Source organism: Scophthalmus maximus, chromosome 18 (assembly GCF_022379125.1).
Source record: "Scophthalmus maximus strain ysfricsl-2021 chromosome 18, ASM2237912v1, whole genome shotgun sequence".
Taxonomy (NCBI): Eukaryota; Metazoa; Chordata; class Actinopteri; order Pleuronectiformes; family Scophthalmidae; genus Scophthalmus; species Scophthalmus maximus.
In genome coordinates this window covers 18,896,391-18,917,500 of record NC_061532.1, presented here as the reverse complement: position 1 = coordinate 18,917,500, position 21,110 = coordinate 18,896,391, and the positions used below count along the sequence as shown (strand labels likewise).

The 21,110-nt window shown below is 43.5% G+C and overlaps 3 protein-coding genes and 1 long non-coding RNA gene across 5 annotated transcripts in view; 2 read left to right on the top strand and 2 right to left on the bottom strand.

Moving 5' to 3' along the window:
- Nucleotides 1-2,924, top strand: part of aig1 (androgen-induced 1 (H. sapiens)) — an 11,009-nt gene extending 8,085 nt beyond the window's left edge. The window contains exons 4-6 of one of the 2 annotated variants that reach the window (XM_035618260.2): nt 1,396-1,511; nt 1,644-1,810; nt 2,471-2,924. In XM_035618260.2, the coding sequence (XP_035474153.1) occupies nt 1,396-1,511; nt 1,644-1,810; nt 2,471-2,481 (294 nt within the window). In that variant the 3' untranslated portion in view covers nt 2,482-2,924. Of the gene's footprint in view, nt 1-1,395; nt 1,512-1,643; nt 1,811-2,465 lie in introns of both variants that reach the window. The other variant, XM_047328416.1, reaches the window with a different exon arrangement.
- Nucleotides 2,925-4,621: 1,697 nt separating this feature from the next.
- adat2 (adenosine deaminase tRNA specific 2) lies at nt 4,622-6,580 on the bottom strand. Its single transcript, XM_035618261.2, has 6 exons — nt 6,302-6,580; nt 5,674-5,778; nt 5,430-5,580; nt 5,242-5,348; nt 5,076-5,148; nt 4,622-4,722 (listed from the first exon to the last, which is right to left on the bottom strand). Exons 1-6 carry the CDS (start codon nt 6,395-6,397, stop codon nt 4,694-4,696), a joined length of 561 nt encoding a protein of 186 aa, XP_035474154.1. The 5' UTR covers nt 6,398-6,580; the 3' UTR covers nt 4,622-4,693.
- An 864-nt stretch (nt 6,581-7,444) lies between these two features.
- On the top strand, nt 7,445-12,634 carry pex3 (peroxisomal biogenesis factor 3). The gene is made up of 12 exons (XM_035618253.2): nt 7,445-7,662; nt 8,378-8,509; nt 8,893-8,974; nt 9,115-9,158; nt 9,247-9,368; nt 9,853-9,919; nt 9,999-10,053; nt 10,172-10,310; nt 10,405-10,475; nt 10,709-10,825; nt 10,931-11,027; nt 11,882-12,634. Exons 1-12 carry the CDS (start codon nt 7,590-7,592, stop codon nt 11,963-11,965), a joined length of 1,083 nt encoding a protein of 360 aa, XP_035474146.1. The 5' UTR covers nt 7,445-7,589; the 3' UTR covers nt 11,966-12,634.
- On the bottom strand, nt 9,753-10,549 carry LOC124849594. Its single transcript, XR_007030105.1, has 2 exons — nt 10,506-10,549; nt 9,753-9,838 (listed from the first exon to the last, which is right to left on the bottom strand). It is a non-coding gene; the product is annotated as an uncharacterized LOC124849594 (long non-coding RNA).
- Nucleotides 12,635-21,110: the final 8,476 nt, after the last annotated feature.

Below are 21,110 nucleotides of genomic sequence, written 5' to 3'. Positions count from 1 at the left end.
TGTACAAATTCAATTCTGCCTATTCTACCTCACCTACTGTACCTCACACTTACACCTACTGTACCTCACACTTACACCTACTGTACCTCACACTTACACCTACTGTACCTCACACTTACACCTTCTGTACCTCACACTTACACCTACTGTACCTCACACTTACACCTTCTGTACCTCACACTTACACCTACTGTACCTCACACTTACACCTACTGTACCTCACACTTACACCTACTGTACCTCACACTTACACCTTCTGTACCTCACACTTACACCTACACCTACTGTACCTCACACTTACACCTACTGTACCTCACACTTACACCTACTGTACCTCACACTTACACCTTCTGTACCTCACACTTACACCTACTGTACCTCACACTTACACCTACACCTTCTGTACCTCACACTTACACCTACTGTACCTCACACTTACACCTTCTGTACCTCACACTTACACCTACTGTACCTCACACTTACACCTACTGTACCTCACACTTACACCTTCTGTACCTCACACTTACACCTACTGTACCTCACACTTACACCTACACCTACTGTACCTCACACTTACACCTTCTGTACCTCACACTTACACCTACTGTACCTCACACTTACACCTTCTGTACCTCACACTTACACCTACTGTACCTCACACTTACACCTTCTGTACCTCACACTTACACCTACTGTACCTCACACTTACACCTTCTGTACCTCACACTTACACCTACTGTACCTCACACTTACACCTACTGTACCTCACACTTACACCTACTGTACCTCACACTTACACCTACTGTACCTCACACTTACACCTTCTGTACCTCACACTTACACCTTCTGTACCTCACACTTACACCTACTGTACCTCACACTTACACCTTCTGTACCTCACACTTACACCTTCTGTACCTCATACTCACACTTACACCTTCTGTACCTCACACTTACACCTACTGTCCCTCACACTTACACCTACTGTACCTCAGAGCATCCAACTGAACAGCCCCTCTCATTTTTAGCCATCGATCTGAGAAAAATCCACACACACACACACACACACACACACACACACACACACACACACACACACACACACACACACACACACACACACACACACACACACACACACAGAGACAGAGCTGTGAGTGCATATGAGATAAGAGGTCTGGACCCTGTAAAGACCAGTGTGTGTTTGACAGTATTTTGTGTGTGAGTGCCCCCCAGTGGACAGAGACAGTATCTCATGAAGCCCGTTTTGATCAATTTAATAATTTTGGATGTTTGATTGAACATAACACAGATGATCAAGGTGTGTGTGTGTGTGTGTGTGTGTTTTCATATTTACACTGACATTTGTTCTCTCCCCCCTCGTCTTCGTCTCAGCACACCACCGTTCTCCCCTTCATCATCATCGAGATGCGGACCACCCACCACCGGTATCCCAGCAGGCCGTGGGGTCTGGCGGCGGTGTGTGGCTTCGGCGTGGGATACATCCTCTGGTACCGAGTGTTTCCTCTTGTCACATTCAATCTTCTCTAGTTTACTTTAGGCCGAATTTAACCTTCAGCTGTTTCCATCCTGACCACTAACTTAAACTCCACCCCTCTTGTGGCCCCGCCCACTCGTCCCAGGACGTGTTGGGTGCACCAGGTGACGGGGGTGTGGGTGTACCCGGTGCTGGAGCGCATCGCCCCGCTGGCCCGGGTCGCCTTCTTCAGCGTGATGACGCTGGTGATCTGCGTCTTCTACGTTCTGGGGGAAATCCTCAACAGCTACGTCTGGGACCAGCCGCACACAGGTACACAACACACACACACACACACACACACACACACACACACACTGCAACAACAACATACTGTACACCTGAACAAACCACTCTACCTAATGTCAAGCCTCGAGTGCTGAAGTTATACTTTCTTAGTCTTAAGAAACTGTTGGAAAATTGAAAATCCGACGATTCTTTTTGTTTCCACAGTTTTATTTTACAGGTGGAGTTTTGGCTTCTTCTTTTTTTCAAACCTGCCGATGGGGTTTTGTTTTTTCTACGTTTCAGAGGATTAATGACAATTCTGCTACAGAGAATACGGAGCAAATTTCCAGTCTCGCTCTCAAGCTTCCAGCTATAATGTGGGAAAATGGCAGAATGTTAACAATCTGTACATAAAATCAGCTTCAAAAATGTTTTTCTTGCAAATCTCACGTCTTCATCTGCAGAACGAAAAACTAAAGTCAGATCTCAAGTTTCTGCCGTGAAAAAAAAAAAAAGAAGTGTTTTATTTCTCGCTCAGCGTGAAAAGTGAGAAACAGCAGAAAAAAAACATCTGACACGCACACACACACGCGCACACGCGCACACACGCACACGCAAACATGCGCACACACACACACACACACACGTACACACACACACACGTACACACACACTGCTGACTTCCGTCTCTTTCTCCCAGCAAAGGTCAAAGGTGAGTGATCGTCTCTCGGCCGTGTGGACGTCGACGTCGTCCTCGGGCGGACGGAGGAGGAGGAGGAGGAGGAGGAGGAGGAGGAGGAGGAGGAGGAGGAGGAGGAGGAGGAGGAGACGTGCCCCCGCCCGTCCAGGACAGCACAAGGAAGAACACAAAGTGACCTCTGTGGAGGTGGAAATGAACATTCTAACTCTGAACTGTATCCATAACAATAACCATAAAAAAACATCATCAGTTAAATGTAAATAGAGAAAAAATGAAGACGAGGAGTCAAACATCATCTTTTTCTTTTTGTTCGTCAGTTAAGCGACTGTGATGCATCTGGATTTTGTTTTATAGGACGGGGAATATTTACACACACACACACACACACACACACACACACACACACACACACACACACACACACACACACACACACACACACACACACACACACACACACACACACACACACACATCTATTTAACAACGTGAATGAATTCCTTCATAAGCTTCAATGAAAAACGATTGAACATCAGTGAAGTGTCTCACGAGTCACGACGTGTCCGTTACGTGTGTGGAAGAAAACTAGATGTGAGTCAATAAATAAATGTTTGGTTTGAAAAAAATCTTGACCTTTTGACCTGAGGATCCTACGTGACACAGGGCTCTCTTATCTCAAAAAGAGTGGACCAGCTGACCTATCAGAAAACTGGGAAGGGGGTGAACACGGAGCGTTTCAGATTTTCTCAGTTGTAAAGATGATTATGCGTCTGTCAAAGACTAAAAAAAATATATACATATGTATCTATATTTCTGTGCAAGTTCGTTTAAACATTCTTTTTCGCGTGGTTTGTCGAGATTCCAGGAGAAGAGCAGAGTGGTGGAGCACAAACATTTCAAATCAAAATTAAAAAATAAATAAAATGTCAGTGCAACACGTCCTGTCGAGATAAGTCAAACTCCCCCCGTCAAACGCCTCCTGGTCGTCTGGTGGTTGAAAATCATTTTTCAAAATAATAAGACATTTCTTAATTATTATTTATTTTTAGTTGTTCTGTCAGTTCACAATATGACATCTCATATTACACTTATTTTATGTTCGACTGTGTGTGTGTGTGTGTGTGTGTGTGTGTGTGTGTGTGACTCCAGTCTTCTCACTGTCTGACACGACACAACTTCCTCATTAGCACTTAACATCCAACGCAGCGTGTGTGTGTGTGTGTGTGTGTGTGTGTGTGTGTGTGTGTGTGTGTGTGTGTGTGTGTGTGTGTGTGTGTGTGTGTGTGTGTGTGTGTGTGTGTGTGTGTGTGTGTGTGTGTGTGTGTGTGTGTGTGTGTGTGTGTGTGTGTGTGTGCTCGCTCTTCATTAACACGTCGACTCGGAGGTGACACATTAAAACATTCAGGAATATTCTGCTCTGCATGAATTAGCATAGATTTACATGCTAACGAGCAGGAAGCGGAGCGTTTCAGAAGAAATGAATTCATATGAAAATCTGAGCGTTTTGTGATGTAAACGTGTGACATGTTTCTGATGTGTCGGTTTGAAGAAGAAGAGGAAGTAGGAGGAAACTGAAGGAAGGAAAGAAGGAAGAACAGCGTGAAGAACAGAGAGATGAGATGAAGAGAGGGAAGCTGTGAAAGTAAAATATCATTATGGCCCCGTTTAAGACGGAAGGAAAATGAAAAAGAAAAAACGTAAATGAAAGAAAGAAATGTGATAAGTTACGGAGGAAGTGAAAGATGGAAGGAAAGAAAGTGTGAACGTGAACAAAACGGGGAAGAAGGAAGAAAATGGAGGAGTAAAAGAGAAAGAGCAGACGGAAGACTAGAAATGAAGAGAGGGATTAATCAGGAAAAGAGAGGAGGGAGGGAAGGATGAAGTGAGAGAGAAAAACAAGCAGTGGAATGTGATGAGAGAGATGAGGAAGAAAGAAAATGTGGCAGAAAAGGGAGAAAGGGAAGAAAGAAGGACGTTGTGATGAAATATATGAGGGAAGGAAAAGTAAATGAACAGAAAGGAAAGAAGGAAGTTAGGTAAAGAAAAACACGGAGGACGGAGAGAAAGTGAGAAATAAAAAAGGGAGGAGGGAAGTTAGTCAACCTGCAGCGCCCCCTGCAGGCAGACCGACGGAGTGACAACAAACCAACACAAAATGATTCTATACAATTTATTAAATTACAAAAAGTATTTATAAAAATGTACAACATGTGTGTTTGGATACAAACTCAGTCCTTCCTGGTTTTGGGTTTTGGGGCTGAAAGAGACAGAGAAGACAAAGTTCAAACTCTTTTCCAGAAAAGAAAAATTATAGCAAAAAAAAATAATAAATGAAACAAAGCTGGTTTAGTGAAAGTTAAAAAGAAGAACTGAAATAAAAAAGAAAGAAGGGGAAAAAGTTTATAGTAAAGGAGGGGACAGTAAAATGAATAAAGTAAAATAAAACTGAAGAAAAGAAAAGAGCAGGCGATGAAAGAGAAGAAAAGATGAGGGAAGAAGAACAACAGAAATGAGCTAAATAAGATGAGGAGAGAGGATACGAGAGGAGGTGGGAGAAGAAGAAAGAAAGGGAGAAGAATAGAAGAAGAAGAAGAGATAGTTTCTCGTCACCATTTGGATTTTCCTGTTTGTAGAAAGTCTTCAGCATCTCCACAGCTTCTTCTGCTCTGTGGCCTGAAACACACTGAACACACAAGACACCGTCAAACACACGCACACGCACACGCACACACACACACACACACACACACACACACACACACACACACACACGCACCTTGAAGCTGGTCCCAGTCTGAGGTAAGTCTGCAGCAGAGACGTCCAGAACCGAACCGCAGCCTCCGAACCGATCGTTCCCGCAGCCGAACACGACGGCGGGGATGTCTGATGGAACGGTGTGAGGGAAGCAACGCTCGTACAGTACACGGAACACACACACACACACACACACACGAGGGAGGATACTGAGCAGGCGCAGGGCTGCGGCGCACATGATGCACGGCTCCACGGTGACGTACAGCGCCGTTCGCTCGCACACGCTCCTCGCGTCCCGGTTGCCGCGGCGACACCAGTCCAGCAGCTGGTCCAGCGCGACCATCTCGGCGTGGCGCGTCGCCTGACAAACACACACACACACGCAGAGAAACACACATTACAAGCAGGAGAAAACCTCACATTCAGTTCTTCTGTTCTTCGTTCTTCATCCTACGTTTTTGGTCTCGTTGACCTCGTTGCGACCTTTGCCTACGACCTCGTCGTCGTGGACCATCAGACACCCGACGGGCACCTCGCCGTTCTCCAGAGCGTCTCTGGCCTGCGACACACACACACACACACACGGTCACGTGACATTTACACTGGTCAAGTGTTTAAATCAATAAATTTCCTTGTTATCGGGCTTCAAACAGGATCCGGGTCTCTGATTGGCTGCATGGATTGTTTGTAATTTTTGCAATTTATGATAAAGTTTATGGAGAAACTAAAATATCAAGCAGCTGCGATTGGCTCCAGCGACCCCCCGCGACCCTTAAATGGATAAAGCGGTAGACGATGAATGAATGAATGAAAATATCAAGCCACAATTGAATTTCTTTGTCATGAAGGTTTATCAACGACATCTTAGTAATATGTAATATATGGCCGATATATATCATATATACATCGATATCGGCATCGGCCCCCAAATAATCTATATCGGTCGAAATTTAAACACTTTCCTGCACTTGTTTTTACATTTATGGCAAGAAAACCTTCTCACTTATCCCAAATTTGATTTCATAACACGGATGTTCGTCACTTTATTGGGTTGAATATGTGATAAGTGATTCATTACGAACCATGTCGAACGCGCAGGACATCCACTTGTCGATCTCTTCGTCACTCGGACAGAAACTCTCCGCCGTCGCAGCTTCACTTCCTGCCTGCGTTCCCATGGCAACTACGGCTGCTATTACAACAACAACAACAACAACAACAACTTCCAATATTGAACACGCTGCTGCTCATTCGATCACTTCGTGTTCGGAGCCGCACATTTCACCACAACGGGAGAGGGGGGAAGATAATATTGGACGGACCCACTTCCGTCCTCCAGGCGTGAGCAGTCGATCCCCGCGCCGCGCTGCCGATCGGTCCTCCACGAGTCAAGTGGACCACAGTTGACTATGTGTTAGACGGAAGTGAGTGGATGTTGCCTGTACAAAATAAAAGCTTAATTCATGACGATGTTTTTTCTTCTTTTTTAGTTGTTTGACAGATTTGGATCAAACTTGCTGGTTGAAAATATCAACATATAAAATTCTGTGACGCTTTTCTTGAAGTGAAAATGTTTAGCGTTTATAATCAGCATGTAAACATGGAATAAATGTTTAAAATGCCGCCGTATAAATAATAAAAATAAAAAATCATGTATATATATATATATATATATAATTACTAAAAATATTGCATTTTAACAAACACTGAAATTGTCCTTCTGTTTTTTTTTTTTTTTTTTTTTTTTTTTTTACGTTAAATACTTCTATATAACACAAAGAACAATATAATATAATATATTAGGAAAAACGTATATATCAAATATCCTTGTTTTTTTATTTCTAAATGTTTGCAGAGTAGAATAAAAACAACAAAAAAACTCTCACCTTATTTAAAAATAAAGTGAGATAAAAAAGTTCTAAAAGTTCTGATCACAGAATGTGCAAAAGAAATGTTTTAAAAACCTTTTAAAGTGTATATATTAAGAAAATACATATTTCATTTTTAATGTTTGTAATCTGCAACACTCGTTTTACAAATGTACCTGCGTGTTGAATTGTTATGTTTCTTACATTAAAATAATAACAGTTATTTAGTACAGTCATATTTTACTTTATTATTCATGAGCATTTTTGACAATTCGTGTTTTATTTTGAAATCAACAACCGGAACCTACATTGTTTACTCTGTTGACTTTACAGTGGCACACTGTTTTTTTTTTGACAGCTAGCATGTGTTAGCAGTTAGCAGTTAGCGAGGAGACGCGAAGTAGCTCGAAACTCTCGACGCGAACATGTCCCTGAAATAGTTCGCGCGAAGTTCACAGTTTCTTTGTGTTGTTGTGTTTTTTTAATTTGTGAACTCCTCACGATGTTTTCTTCTGTCTGGAATTTTGTCAAACGCCACAAAAGGAAGTTCATTTTCACCGGAGCTGTAGTTGGAGGTAACTGCTCGCTCCTGTTAGCTCCCTGTGCTAAGAGGCTGTAGCAACACGCCAGACTCTTATGAATAATATGACAATAGTCTGTTTTTTACCTTCCACTAACATTGTGTGAATCTAACAATACATATTTTTTATATTTTTAAGGGGTTATTGCTTTAATTCGGCATCAATTTTTTCCACCAAGCGGCAGAGTTACTAACACATTCACTGGTTTTCAACACCCACCAGGTGTGTTTCACTGGTGAACAGCTGTGGGAAGAAAAGATCACAGAGGTGACATTTCTACCAAAACTAACATTGTTTGATAAATGATTTTGATGCCGAATCAAACGACGACTTGCAAAGATTTAATGGAACCTGTTAATTTCCATTAAGTTCGATGCTTTTTTTCTATACAAAGGGCGTTTTATAAAATCTTGCAGAAAATTACATGAAGTTTGGCGTGACCCTGTCAAATGCACGAGCACAGCAGTTACTGGTGCTAACTGTTAGCATATTAAGTTCTAAGCTGTTTTGAATGGTTTCTAAATTGATCAGTATGCTGTAATAATTAGTCACATTTAATATTTCATTGACATGTAACTTTATTTGCATGAAAATACATTTTAAACGTGCAACAAATGTAGATTTATTAAATAGTGCAAAGCCCGATGTCGCGCAATTGCGACTCGTATCAACTCATTCCCGTGGCTCGACCACGTCTCATTTGTCCCAGGCGTCTACTTCCTGGGTAAATATGCCCAGAAGAAGCTCATGGAGCTCCAGGAGCGGGAGGCGACCGAGTACATGGCTCAGGCGAGGAGACAGTTCCACTTCGAGAGCAACCAGAGGACCTGCAACATGACGGGTGACCACGTTACGCACACTTCCTCCCCCCAGCGACACGCTGCGTTACGTTGTACCTTGCTAACTCCGAATTACGACATCTGAGTCTGAGGTCGGATTGGGATCGTCCTTCCTATCGTCTTTCCCTATCTGCTATTCCTTGACCTCAATGGAGAAAAAGTCGTGAGGTCAAGGAAATGTTTAAAGGAGGTTTCATAGGACTTAGGAAGAGCCATTATATTCTCTGAACTCGGAATTACGACCTCCACGTCGGATATTGCAACTGGAACGTAAAGTCATTACCATGCGACATCAACATGCGATCTGACTGTGTGTGTGTGTGTGTGTGTGTGTGTGTGTGTGTGCGTGTGTGCGTGTGTCTGTGTGTCTGTGTGTGTGTCACAGTGCTGTCCATGCTGCCTCCGCTGAAAGAAGCCATCGTCAGTCAGCTGAACTCGGAGAGTCTCACCGCTCTGCTCAAGGCCAAGTGAGAAAAGAACAAAACGCTCTTGACCGTCAGAGAACTGTTTTTTCTAATTCACACTCACGATGCTGCACATTCTCTCCTGTTGACAACTCTTCTTCTTCTTCTTCTTCTTCTTCTTCTCCTCCTGCATCTCTTCACAGACCAGCCAACAAACTGGAGATCTGGGAGGATTTGAAGATCATCAGTGAGTTTTCCGTCCTTCTTTCGTCCGACGTCACTGTAAAGTTCCAGATCTGGTATTTAATGGAGCCGCGTGGTTTTGTGTCGTCCAGGTTTCACTCGCACCGTCGTGGCCGTGTACAGCACCTGCATGCTGGTCGTCCTCCTGCGAGTGCAGCTGAACGTCATCGGAGGATACCTCTACCTGGACAACTCGGTCGGGAAGAACGGCACGGTGAGGAACACGGGGGGAGAGGTTTCCTTGTACGCTCTGTTACCGTGACAACAATGTTTTCACATTTATCTGTGAAGCCGTCACTTCTTATTGTTTAGAATAAATCTGAGACAAGGAGGTCGTCTGTTCCTTACATCTTGTCATTAGAGATTTTCCGATAACATTGTTCAATTCCCGATATTGGTTCTGATACTAGTGCATTGAAAAAAAATATCAACTTATTGAATGTATTTCATTACTACTAATTCTGTATGAAGTGAAGAAGAGGGAGAAGGGATTTGCAGGAAAAAAGAAAACCATATTATCAGATCGGAACACAGATCCATGTACGATCCGGCATTTTCGTCAGTATCAGAATATGAACATCACGTGTCACGTAGTTCCTCGTGTGTGTGTGTGTGTGTGTGTGTGTGTGTGTGTGTGTGTGTTTGTTTGTGTGTGTGTGTGTGTGTGTGTGTGTGTGTGTGTGTCTTCCTTCCCACAGACGCCCCTCGCTCCCCCGGACGTCCAGCAGCAGTACCTGTCCAGCATCCAGCACCTGCTGGGAGACGGTAAGATTTACACCAGCGACTTTCCTCCACGATCCAGTCAAAGGGGAAAACGTGTCCTCATTGTGATTGTGTGTCGCAGGTCTGACGGAGCTGATGACGGTGGTGAAGAGAGCCGTGCAGAGCTCGCTGGGAGAGTGAGTCATTGTCCGTCGATCCGTCCCGGATCTTGTGAACGAGAATATCTCACCCGAATTTCACCCGGGAAAAACTCTGATGTTGTGTGTGTGTGTGTGTGTGTGTGTGTGTGTCCAGAGTGTCTCTGAAGCAGAGTCTGTCCCTGCTGGAGTTGGAGCAGCAGCTGAGCTGGATCCGAGCGGAGGTGGAGGCCGGCTCGGAGCGCTCGCTGTCCTGGTACCTGCTGGCCGACGACGAGAACGCACTCGCCGACCAGGTGACCGCACGCACGACGACACACACACACACACACACACACACACACACACACACAGACAAACAAAGTGTAACACGTGCTCTGGTCTCTGCAGGCGTGTGGGTTGACAGACAACGACGTCCTGACCATCAGACTGTTGAACGAGACGAGGGACATGTTGGACAGGTGAACGCCGCCGCTGTCGTCACTTTGGACGTGTGTGTGTGTGTGTGTGTGTGTGTGTGTGTGTGTGTGTGTGTGTGTGTGTGTGTGTGTGTGTGTGTGTGTGTGTGTGTGTGTGTGTGTGTGTGTGTGTGTGTGTGTGTGTGTGTGTGTGTGTGTGTGTGTGTGTGCGTGCGTGCGCGCGTGCGCGCGCGTGTGCGTGTGTTTTGTGACGTGTGTTTGTTTTGTGTTTCCAGTCCGGACTTCGCCACCGTCCTGAACGTCTGTCTGAACCGCGGTTTCTCCCGTCTCCTTGACAACCTGGCCGAGTTCTTCCGCCCGCCGCCCGGTGACTGCGCCGCCGCCCCCGACAGGTGAGTGACTGAGCGACACGCCCCCTGGTGTCCCAGATCCACATATCGAAATGATTAGAAATGTTAAACGTGTGACATTGGGTCTGTGTGTGCGTGTGTGTCCAGTCTGTCCGTGGTCAATCTGCCGCTGGCGAAGATCATCCCCATCATCAACGGTCAGATCAACCTCATCTGCAGCGAAACGCCGAGTCACTTTGTTCAGGTAGAACCAGACGACATCTCACTCGAGTGTAAAACAAAAGATCAAAACGTTTCACGCTTCCAGCTTCTTTTCTTTTTCTTTTTCTTTTCCCTCGTCGACCGAACCACGAATCATTAGTTTGTATTTGTTCTTGTTTGAAACGTTACAACACATCGTGTCCTTCACTGCAGGTCAAAGTTCGTTCGTTGGATTTTCAGAAATCTGGGTGAAGGTTTCTTTTCTTTTCTTTCTGTCTGTCATAACTTCCCTCCTGCTCTTTTGCTTTGTTTCCTCTCTTTCTTTCTTTCCTCCTTCTTTCCTTCTCGTTGCTTTTCTTTTTTTAACTTCTTTCCCACCTTCTTCTCTCCCCCCTTCCTTTGTTAATTTCTCTCTTTCTTTCCTTCTCGTTGCTTTTCTTTTCTTAACTTCTTTCCTTTCTTCCTTCCTTTCTGTCCAACTTCCTTTCTTCCTTCCCGTTCTCCCTTTTCTGCCTCATTTTTTCTCCCTCGTCTCTTTTTCCTTCCGTCATCACCTTCTTCTACTGTTTGTTAGTTTTTTTACTTCTTTCCATCGGTGAGCGACAGCGTTGCCCCGTCACATTCATCATCATAAAACCCTGCCTGTCAATTCCCAGTTAATTATTTATTAAGATGAGATAAGATCTGTACTTGATCGACCCACAGCTGCAAAATTACAGCAGCAGGTTTCACACGACAACACACCGTAAAAAATATACAAAATATACAAAATATACAAATAAAAAAAATACGGAAATAAATGTAAAGAACACAAATAAAAGCTCAGTTTTGTGCACAGAAGCAGAATATAATAATAATAAAAATCCTAAACGTATATTCTCGCGTTGTGCTCTGCAGGATCTGCTGCTGAACGACCAGGTGAAGGAGTTCGCAGCCAACGTGTACGAGACGTTCAGCGCGTCGCCGGACTTGCAGAAGTAAAAACCCTCCACCGATCACGAGGAGCAGAAGAAGAAGAAGAAGACGTGGACTCGTTCACTCCTCCTCTTCCTCCTCCTGATCTCTGTCGGACGATTTTCTCCTCGGCACCTCGCGGACGAATTCTGTGAACCTCTCCGTGATGGATTACTACTGAACTGGTCGCGGAGAGAGAAAAAAAAAGACCCGTAGTCGCTGCAGAGCCCCGTGATCAACCCCCGGATGAACCGCTGCATCATGGGACAACCCGGTAATGTCGTACAAAATTGACCCCGAGGTGGAAAAAGAGCGGGGGGGGAAACGCTGAAGCTGTCGGCGAAGGAATCGGGCGCCAACGTGACGGCGTCGGTTTCTTTTATGATTTCCCCCTTTTGTGTATCTGTTTGTTTCTACGTCTGTGATTCCAGATCAGAAGCGTTCGACACACCGTTGCTGGGTGTCTCCTGTATTTAATTTCCATGTACAGCCGAGATATTCCAACGTCTGAAACTCAAACGATCCCAGAGTGAGAAGACGAAGCGTCGCCGGTGAAACACGTCGTCAGAGACTTTCAGCTCGTTTCGGAACCGAGAGACAACGACGAGTCAAAAGAGTCAGAAATACATAAATGACAAAATAAATAGTAGAACATTCAGAAATTAAAACTTGTTCAGTAAAACACTTCACAGTCTATAAACTGGTGAGAGGAGATTTTTGTTTCTTCAGTGTAGTTTGACCTGCAGGTGGCGCTGTTCTTCTTCTGCTGCTGCCGTGGGAGAATCTGCTGTTTGTGGAGGAATTCATTCCAGATAGATTTTTTTCCTCCAGTTTATTTAAATCAGATGTAAACTTCCATCCTCGTCAGTATCCACGTCACAGAGAGCTGCAACAGTTCATAGATTAGTAATCGATTACTAAATTAATCGCCAACTATTTTGATAATCGATTAATCGGTTCAAGTAGTGAAACATGAAACAAAAAAGTGAAAATTCTCTGATTTCAGCTTCTTAAATATGAATATTTTCTGATTTCTTTGCTCCTCTGTGACAGTGAACTGAATATCTTTGGTGTGTGGACAAAAACAAAAAATCATCTTGGAGTTTTGGGAAACATGATCAACACTTTACCACATTTTATGGACCAAACAACTAATCGATTAATCGAGAAAAGAATTGACAGATTAATCAGTAATTAAAATAATTGTTAGTTGCAGCCCTCATGTCACATTTCGCAGGAGCGAGCGTCATCATTATTATTATTATTAAATTTCTTTTAGGGCTGCGACTAATGATTACTTTCATAATCGATTAATCTGTTGATTAATTTCTCGATTAATCGATTAGTTATTTGGTTCATAAAATGTCGATCATGTTTCCCAAAACCCCAAGATGATTTTTTGTTTTGTTCACACAACAAATATATTTAGTTACAGAGGAGCAACCAGAAAATATTCACATGTAAGAAGCTGAAATCAGAGAATATTCACTTTTTTATTTCATAAAACTACTTGAAACGATTAAATCGATTATTAAAATAATTGCCGATTAATTCAGTAGCTGTTGCAGCTCTAATCTGTTTCCCACTCGTCGTCTCCTTCAGTTTTCCCTCTCTCTTTTTTCACATTTATAGAAACGTCACTTCTCGAAGAGAAAAAATTGTTATTTGTTCTAATCACGAGTCAATTTTGCGATGAATCCTTTTGTCCATAAAATGCCTGAAAATTGTGCTAAAACTTCCCGGAGACCAACGTGACGTCGTTTTTTTTAAACGGAAGAAAAGTTACTTAAAATTATTATTATTATTATTATTATTATTATTCCATAACTAACACATAGTTGGTTAATGAATTTCCTGTCGGGTCTGCTGCTTTCACGCTTTTCACTTTTCCGTTAACGTTTGATTTGCCATCAAGTCATAAATCAGGTTGTCGCTGATTGAACCCACGTCTGCAGGTGCGTTTGTTTCGTGTCACACTTCCTGGTTTCAGCCACTTTAGCTTTTCTCAAATCTTTCTTTTCCTCATTTCCTTCATTTCATACACTACTCATGAAAAATATTCTCTTCCGTCAGAGCACAACTGTAGTTCTCTCCACTCATCTGGACCAAGTCGTTTCTGTTTTTCTTCAAAGAGTTATCTCACCCCCGGTGCCACACAGGTGGGGTCAAGAGGTCATGAAAAGTTTACCCTCAGAAGATTTATTCAGCTCATAGTTCCATATCTGTTTGGCCTCATTTAAATACAAAACAACGTCCAGTGATAAAAGAATAAGAATTAAGTAAACGGTGACGGGACGGTCGGTTTCGTCCGGACGCGTTCACGTTTAAAAAACCCGTCAGACCGTCGGCCGTGTTAACTTTTTACCTCCTGGTCGCTCGGCAACACGACAAACGACCAAGGTGAGAATGTTAAGTTCGTGCTGCAATGACGACAGCTGAAATGTATGTTTGTAGCAAAATTAATGAAGAGATAATACAGTGAAAATAAAAATATGATTTCATATACACGTTTCTTTTCTCTGTGCATGTCTGAGAGGTGTCGTGTCCACAGGGGGCGCTCTCCTGCAGCAGGGAAACAATAATGCATCTTGGGAAATGACGACGCTCTGACTCAACACGTTGGAAGAAAGACGATGCTACTTCTTAATTAGTGATGAGCCAATGTGGGGGAAAACATTTTAATAACCCAAACCTGGAGTGTGATGATGATGATGATGAAAATGAAGACAAACCACTTTGTTTCCACTGAGGATTTTACAGAGAAGCAAATATAAATGTATTTTCCATAATTAATGCAAAAAGCTCATAACAGTAAATGATAGATAAACACATACATAGATAAACATATATATAGATAGATGAATAAACAGACATATATATACACATATGTATATAGATAGATGAATAAACAAATAGATATATAGATAAACAGATAAATATATAGATATATAGATAAACAGATAAATATATACCTGAATTCACCGTGACTCTGACACCCTGAAATCTGTCCACGTTCCAAACGCCACAAATCTCCCTGATTATTATATTTTTTGAATCTTGAATTTACGAGGCTTCTCTTTGGTTTGTATGACATTGAAGTACAACATGTTATTTTGTGTTGTCGCCACTCTTTTCCCTCACAGGCCCAACTTCTCCTCCAGATGTCTCTGTGGGGACCAACTCTTCTGAGTGGAGCCTGATGACGTCAAAAGTTCTTATCAGGACGAAAAGGTGCAAACAATGGAGAGAAAAACAAAAACCAGTGGACGAAATAATCAGCAGCTCGACAACACAGAAAACAACCGGGACGCAAATATTGAATCTACAAGTTTGGAATGAAACTGTAAGTGCACATAGGGAGGCGCACGTGTGTGTGTGTGTGTGTGTGTGTGTGTGTGTGTGTGTGTGTGTGTGTGTGTGTGTGTGTGTGTGGATACATGATGACATTCATTTTCTTCCTGGTTTAACGTGACTCAAACAATGACTTCATCCGCTCTCTTCTCTCTGACATTTTACCTTATAAGGACGAGGATGAAGAAGAGCTGAGTGGTTGTTTTTATTTCTCTCCCCCTCTGTCAGTGTGAGGATACATAAAAATATATATACACATACACATATATATATATATATATATATATATATATATATATATCACATAGAAGTGAACTGTGCTGCAGCCGCGTGTTGTAACAGGACTTTTTCTTAAAATCCTTTTTTCGTGACGAAAGCGGAGTTCCATCCTTGAACAAAATGGTGACGACACCGAGTGTGATGAAATGAGTGTGATGAAATGATGAAGTGTGACTGAATTATTACGATCACTGACCTGCTGCGTCTTACGACATCTCTGTCACTCCAGATGTTTTTATCACTTCCTGCAAATTTAGGTTTTCTGTGTCCAGTTATTCTACTGTTCCATTTCCTTCGTCTAAAATTTAAAAAAACAACACAAATATTGCAGCATCAACAGAATCTGTCCTCAGCGACAAATATATTCATTTTCATAAAGTAAAGAGTCCAAGTTCCCGAACACCACCCAAACCCCTGAGAATGTCATTTTTTAAAAATATTTATTTATTTCATTTTCTGTCAATTTTATCTTTCTAATGAGACATTTAAAAATAATATTGCACGTCGCTGGGGATATGATTCTTTTCTGTTTTTTAAAAAGTCAAGTTTAAAGATGTTTATTTGTAATCCAATTATTGAATCCACGTTGTCACGTTCCCCTGATTTTTGTCCCCAAACATCGGGTGAGTCTCCACAATGTGACTCTGTGATCGGAAGAAATGAAATAAAAAAATTCCGAACCTCTCGACCAAAAATCCGGCCTGGACCAACCAGTGTGTCTGTACTTTCCAGAAAAACAAAACTGTCAATGTGACGGTCTGATCGCACACACACACACACACACTTTGTCAGATGGACGGTTAATAAATAGCCACATGATGACAAACGCCATGTGGTTTGACACACCGTGTGTGTGTGTGTGTGTGTGTGTGTGTGTGTGTGTGTGATGAGTTTCACCACAGAGCTGCAGCCTCACGACCTCGTGACCCGACAGACGCTTGAACGCTGACCGACAGTCGGCAGAGGACCAGACGTCCCGTGACACTGGGCCTCGTCCTGCTGACCAAATCTTTTTAATTTCTTTTTTCGCGTCTTGACATAGTTTCTCTCGTAGTCATGCCGACAGCAGAATTGGAGGCTTTGTTCTGTTCTGAGAAAAAAAAGGCCTCTGTTTGCTGAGTCACGTTCGACACGAGCAAATAAACAGTTTCAGCTCAAATTCCTCCTGCGCCACATGACAGCGTGTCACCGTTGGAACTGTTTCCTGTTGGTTGTTGCTCCACAGAGGCCGCTCGCCGCCGCCCGGTCGGTGGCACAGAGCCGGGGAATCCCCCCCTGTTGTCGAGCTGAAACGCGTGGAACTCGATGGAGGCAGCAGGGACCTGGTGCCCTCGTCCCCGATGTGTGTCGGAGACTCGGAAAAACATGATGTGCTGCAGGTTTTGTGTTGAAATGCTGTTTAAAATCCCAGCCAGTCGTCTTCATCAGCTGTTCAGGTCCGACAACCCGAGGCCAACTCTGATTTCCTGGTAAAAACCAAACTCAACGTCAGGGTCTTTTGTTGTTGTTGTTATTTTACTCAAATGTCACATCGCTGTTAGTGTCAAATTTTTGCCCCTAAAATATCTTTATTTTAATCCGCACTTCCTCACATTTTCAGCAGCTTCATGTTGCATCAAGTGCCAGACGTACAAATAATATTAAAGATTGATCATTTTAAAAATGTCTCTTTACTGTAATTATGAAGGATTTGCAAAGTCAGATGTAGTTCCAGTTGAATGACTTCTACAAATCAACGTGATGTGAATTAGAGTGAATCAAAGGGATGTGTGTTGTTGAGGCAAACCTGTGATTTACAAAGTTACAACATACTTTAGAGTTAATAGAGTCAATACGTGTTTACACAAGACAAGTGGTGAGTCCCTGGAATAAAACAGAGATACACTCAGAGATATCAACCACTGAAAGATTCTTTTTTTTCTTTTTAAACCAAGATCCATGAATTGGGGAATTGTTGAAAATGTTAAAGAAAGTGATGAAACAATTCCTGGATCCGTCCCTTTGTCCAGATCCATGCAAAAAATTGTTCCAAGCTTCCTTCCTACGATTTTTCGTAATCATGCTGACCGACCCACCTACCTACCAACCAACCAACCAACTGACCAACCACACAACCAACCAACCAACCAACGGACCACACAACCAACCAACCAACCAACGGACCACACAACCAACCAACCAACCAACGGACCACACAACCAACCAACCAACCAACCAACCAATCAACCAACCAACCAACCAACCAACCAACCAACCAACCAACCAACCAACAGACCACACAACCAACCAACCAACCAACCAACCAACCAACCAACCAACCAACCAACCAACCAACCAACCAACAGACCACACAACCAACCAACCAACCAACCAATCAACCAACCAACCAACCAACCAACCAACCAACCAACCAACCAACCAACGGACCACACAACCAACCAACCAACCAACCAACCAACCAACCAACCAACCAACCAACCAACCAACGGACCACACAACCAACCAACCAACCAACGGACCACACAACCAACCAACCAACCAACCAACCAACCAACCAACCAACCGACCATACAATAAACCGACCGACTGACCTACCGACCGAACGACCTGCCGACCGACTGACTTACCGACCGACTGACCTACCGACCGAACGACCTGCCGACCGACTGACTTACCGACCGACTGACCTACCGACCGAACGACCTGCCGACCGACTGACTTACCGACCGACTGACCTACCGACCGAACGACCTGCCGACCGACTGACTTACCGACCGACTGACCTACCTACCGAACTACCAAACGACCAACCAACCAAGCTACGTACCAACAAGCCAACCGACCAACGATCTACCGGCCAAGTATCAGGTACAACACAGACTCTGGTTGCTGCATGAATCCATGTGGATGTAACCAAGACAATCAGCCAAACAGAGATTCCATTTCTTTCTGTGAGACCTGCTGAGCGACACGGTGACTCAGGTCATGTGATCTCTGAGCCGGCATCAGGGTTTATTCTTTTTTACATCATCCCAGTGGTTCACGTCCTACAGCTCGAGTCAGCGTTTGAAATGTCCCCTCAGTGGGACAGTTTCTACCGGGAGAGGGAGGAAGTCAGGTGTGTGCTTTGTTCTGAAACTTTCCAGCATCACACAATGACTCAGCAGTTTGATTTTTTCACGTTTAACTAGTTCACCATGAACTCAGCTGTATGGTCATATTTCAGTTTCGTTCACGTTCGCCTTCAATTTGGTTCCAGGACATATTTCAGGTTTGTCAAAGTTCTTATTTCAGGTTCCTTGCAGTTCGGATTTCAGGTTCATATTACAGGTTTCTGATCGAAATTTGTATTAAAATTTCACGTCTGTGTGGTGCCGACTCCGCCTGCCACCAAGTTTCATAGAAATCCATTTTGTAGTACTTGCGTAATCCTGCTGAGAAAAAACAACCAGCCAACCAACAGACAGACAGACAGACAGACTGACAGACAGACTGACAGACAGACTGACAGACAGACAGACTGACTGACTGACTGACTGACTGACTGACAGACTGACAGACTGACAGACAGACAGACAGACAGACAGACAGACAGACAGACAGACAGACAGACAGACAGACAGACTGACTGACTGTACTGACTGACTGACTGACTGACAGACTGACAGACTGACAGACAGACAGACAGACAGACAGACAGACAGACAGACAGACAGACTGACAGACAGACAGACAGACTGTTAGACAGACTGACAGACAGACAGACAGACAGACAGACAGACAGACTGACAGACAGACAGACAGACAGACAGGGTTTCACCCTACTACTCGCACTTCTGCATCCACCACTACTACTGGAGCTGCGACGTCTCGTGTTCCTGTTATCTCAGACTGAAACAACATGAAGACCAGTTTGGCCTCGAGACAGAAATAAAAAGAGAACGAAAAAACACGAGCAGAAACTGAACAATCAGCTCAGATCTGCAGTTTGAAGCATCATCATCAGCGGAGAGAGGATGACCGCTACAGTACACAGAGAGGAGGACAGGTTGGGTATCAACCGGACTCCATCGCTCTCTGGGTTGAAGTTGCTGCTTCAGCGGTGACTCATCTCTACTGGCAGTGAATCATACGAAAAGAAGAAAACACTGAGATCATCCTGCCATCTTTGATTTCTCACTCCACTCTCACTTTTCTTTCTGTGTCCTTCCCTTCTCTCTTTCTCAAGACGAGCATACGATCATCATCGTCTCATCAGCCTCGTCATTTACCGTAACGGTATAGTGAGAACAGGCTCAGGGCATCTGTGTGTGTGTGTGTGTGTGTGTGTTTCTACATTATTGATTCCCTCTGAGCTGCCGCGAGCAGGGAAGCTAATCTGTGTGCCGCGCTCCGATTGGCCGTCCGCTATCAGGCCTCATTACCTGATAATCCCGGGCCGCTGCCGATTGGATGCCGCGAGAGCGACCCTCATTAGGAATTCAAAGATGACACAGAGTGAGGTCATCAACTCGCTGCTGATCGGAGAGAGGTGATGTCACCTCACCTGAGCAACGAGATTGGACCGAAGTGACAGAGAGACAGAGAGGGATGGATGGATGGAAGGATAAAATAAAATAATATGAGATGAGGTTAAAAAATGAAATATGTATATGTAAAAGATGAACATGAGATTAGATGAGATGAACAAAGAGATGAGGGGAAATCAAGTGAGATGAGAAGCGATAAAATAACACAGTAAAATAAGATGAATCTGGATGATATGAGAATATTGAAATACATTGAAATGTATTAAAACGAGACTAGATAACAAGAATTGTTACATGAGATAACGTGATATGATAGAAATGAGATTATTGTGAGGAACATGACGTGAGATGAGATGAGGTATTAAAACATGACGAGTGAAATGAGAAAGTGTGACAAGACAATGACGAGATGAGATGATGTGAGACCAGGAGAGAGAGAGAAAGAAGTTTGACAAGTCAGATGAAATGAGACAATGAGCACGACAGGAAATTAGAAGATATGAGGTTGGATCACAAGAGGAAAGATAAAAACGAGGAAATTTGATGACTAGATGAGAAATTAGAGGTTCAAAATTGAGATATGTGGGACGAGTAAATGATTTGATGAACATGAGATTAGATGAGAGGAGATAAGATGAGGTGAGATGAGGTGAGATGAGATGATATGAGATGAGGTGAGGTGAGATGAGATGAGATGAGATGGGGTGAGATGAGGTGAGATGTGATGAGATGAGGTGAGATGAGGTGAGATGAGGTGAGATGAGATGAGATGAGGTGAGATGAGGTGAGATGAGGTGAGGTGAGATGAGGTGAGATGAGATGAGATGAGGTGAGATGAGATGATATGAGATGAAATGAATAGGTGAGATGAGATGAGGTGAGATGAGGTGGGGTGAGATGAGATGAGATGATATGAGATGAAATGAATAGGTGAGATGAGATGAGATGAGATGAGATGAGATGAGGTGAGATGAGGTGAGATGATATGAGATGAGGTGAGATGAGATGAGGTG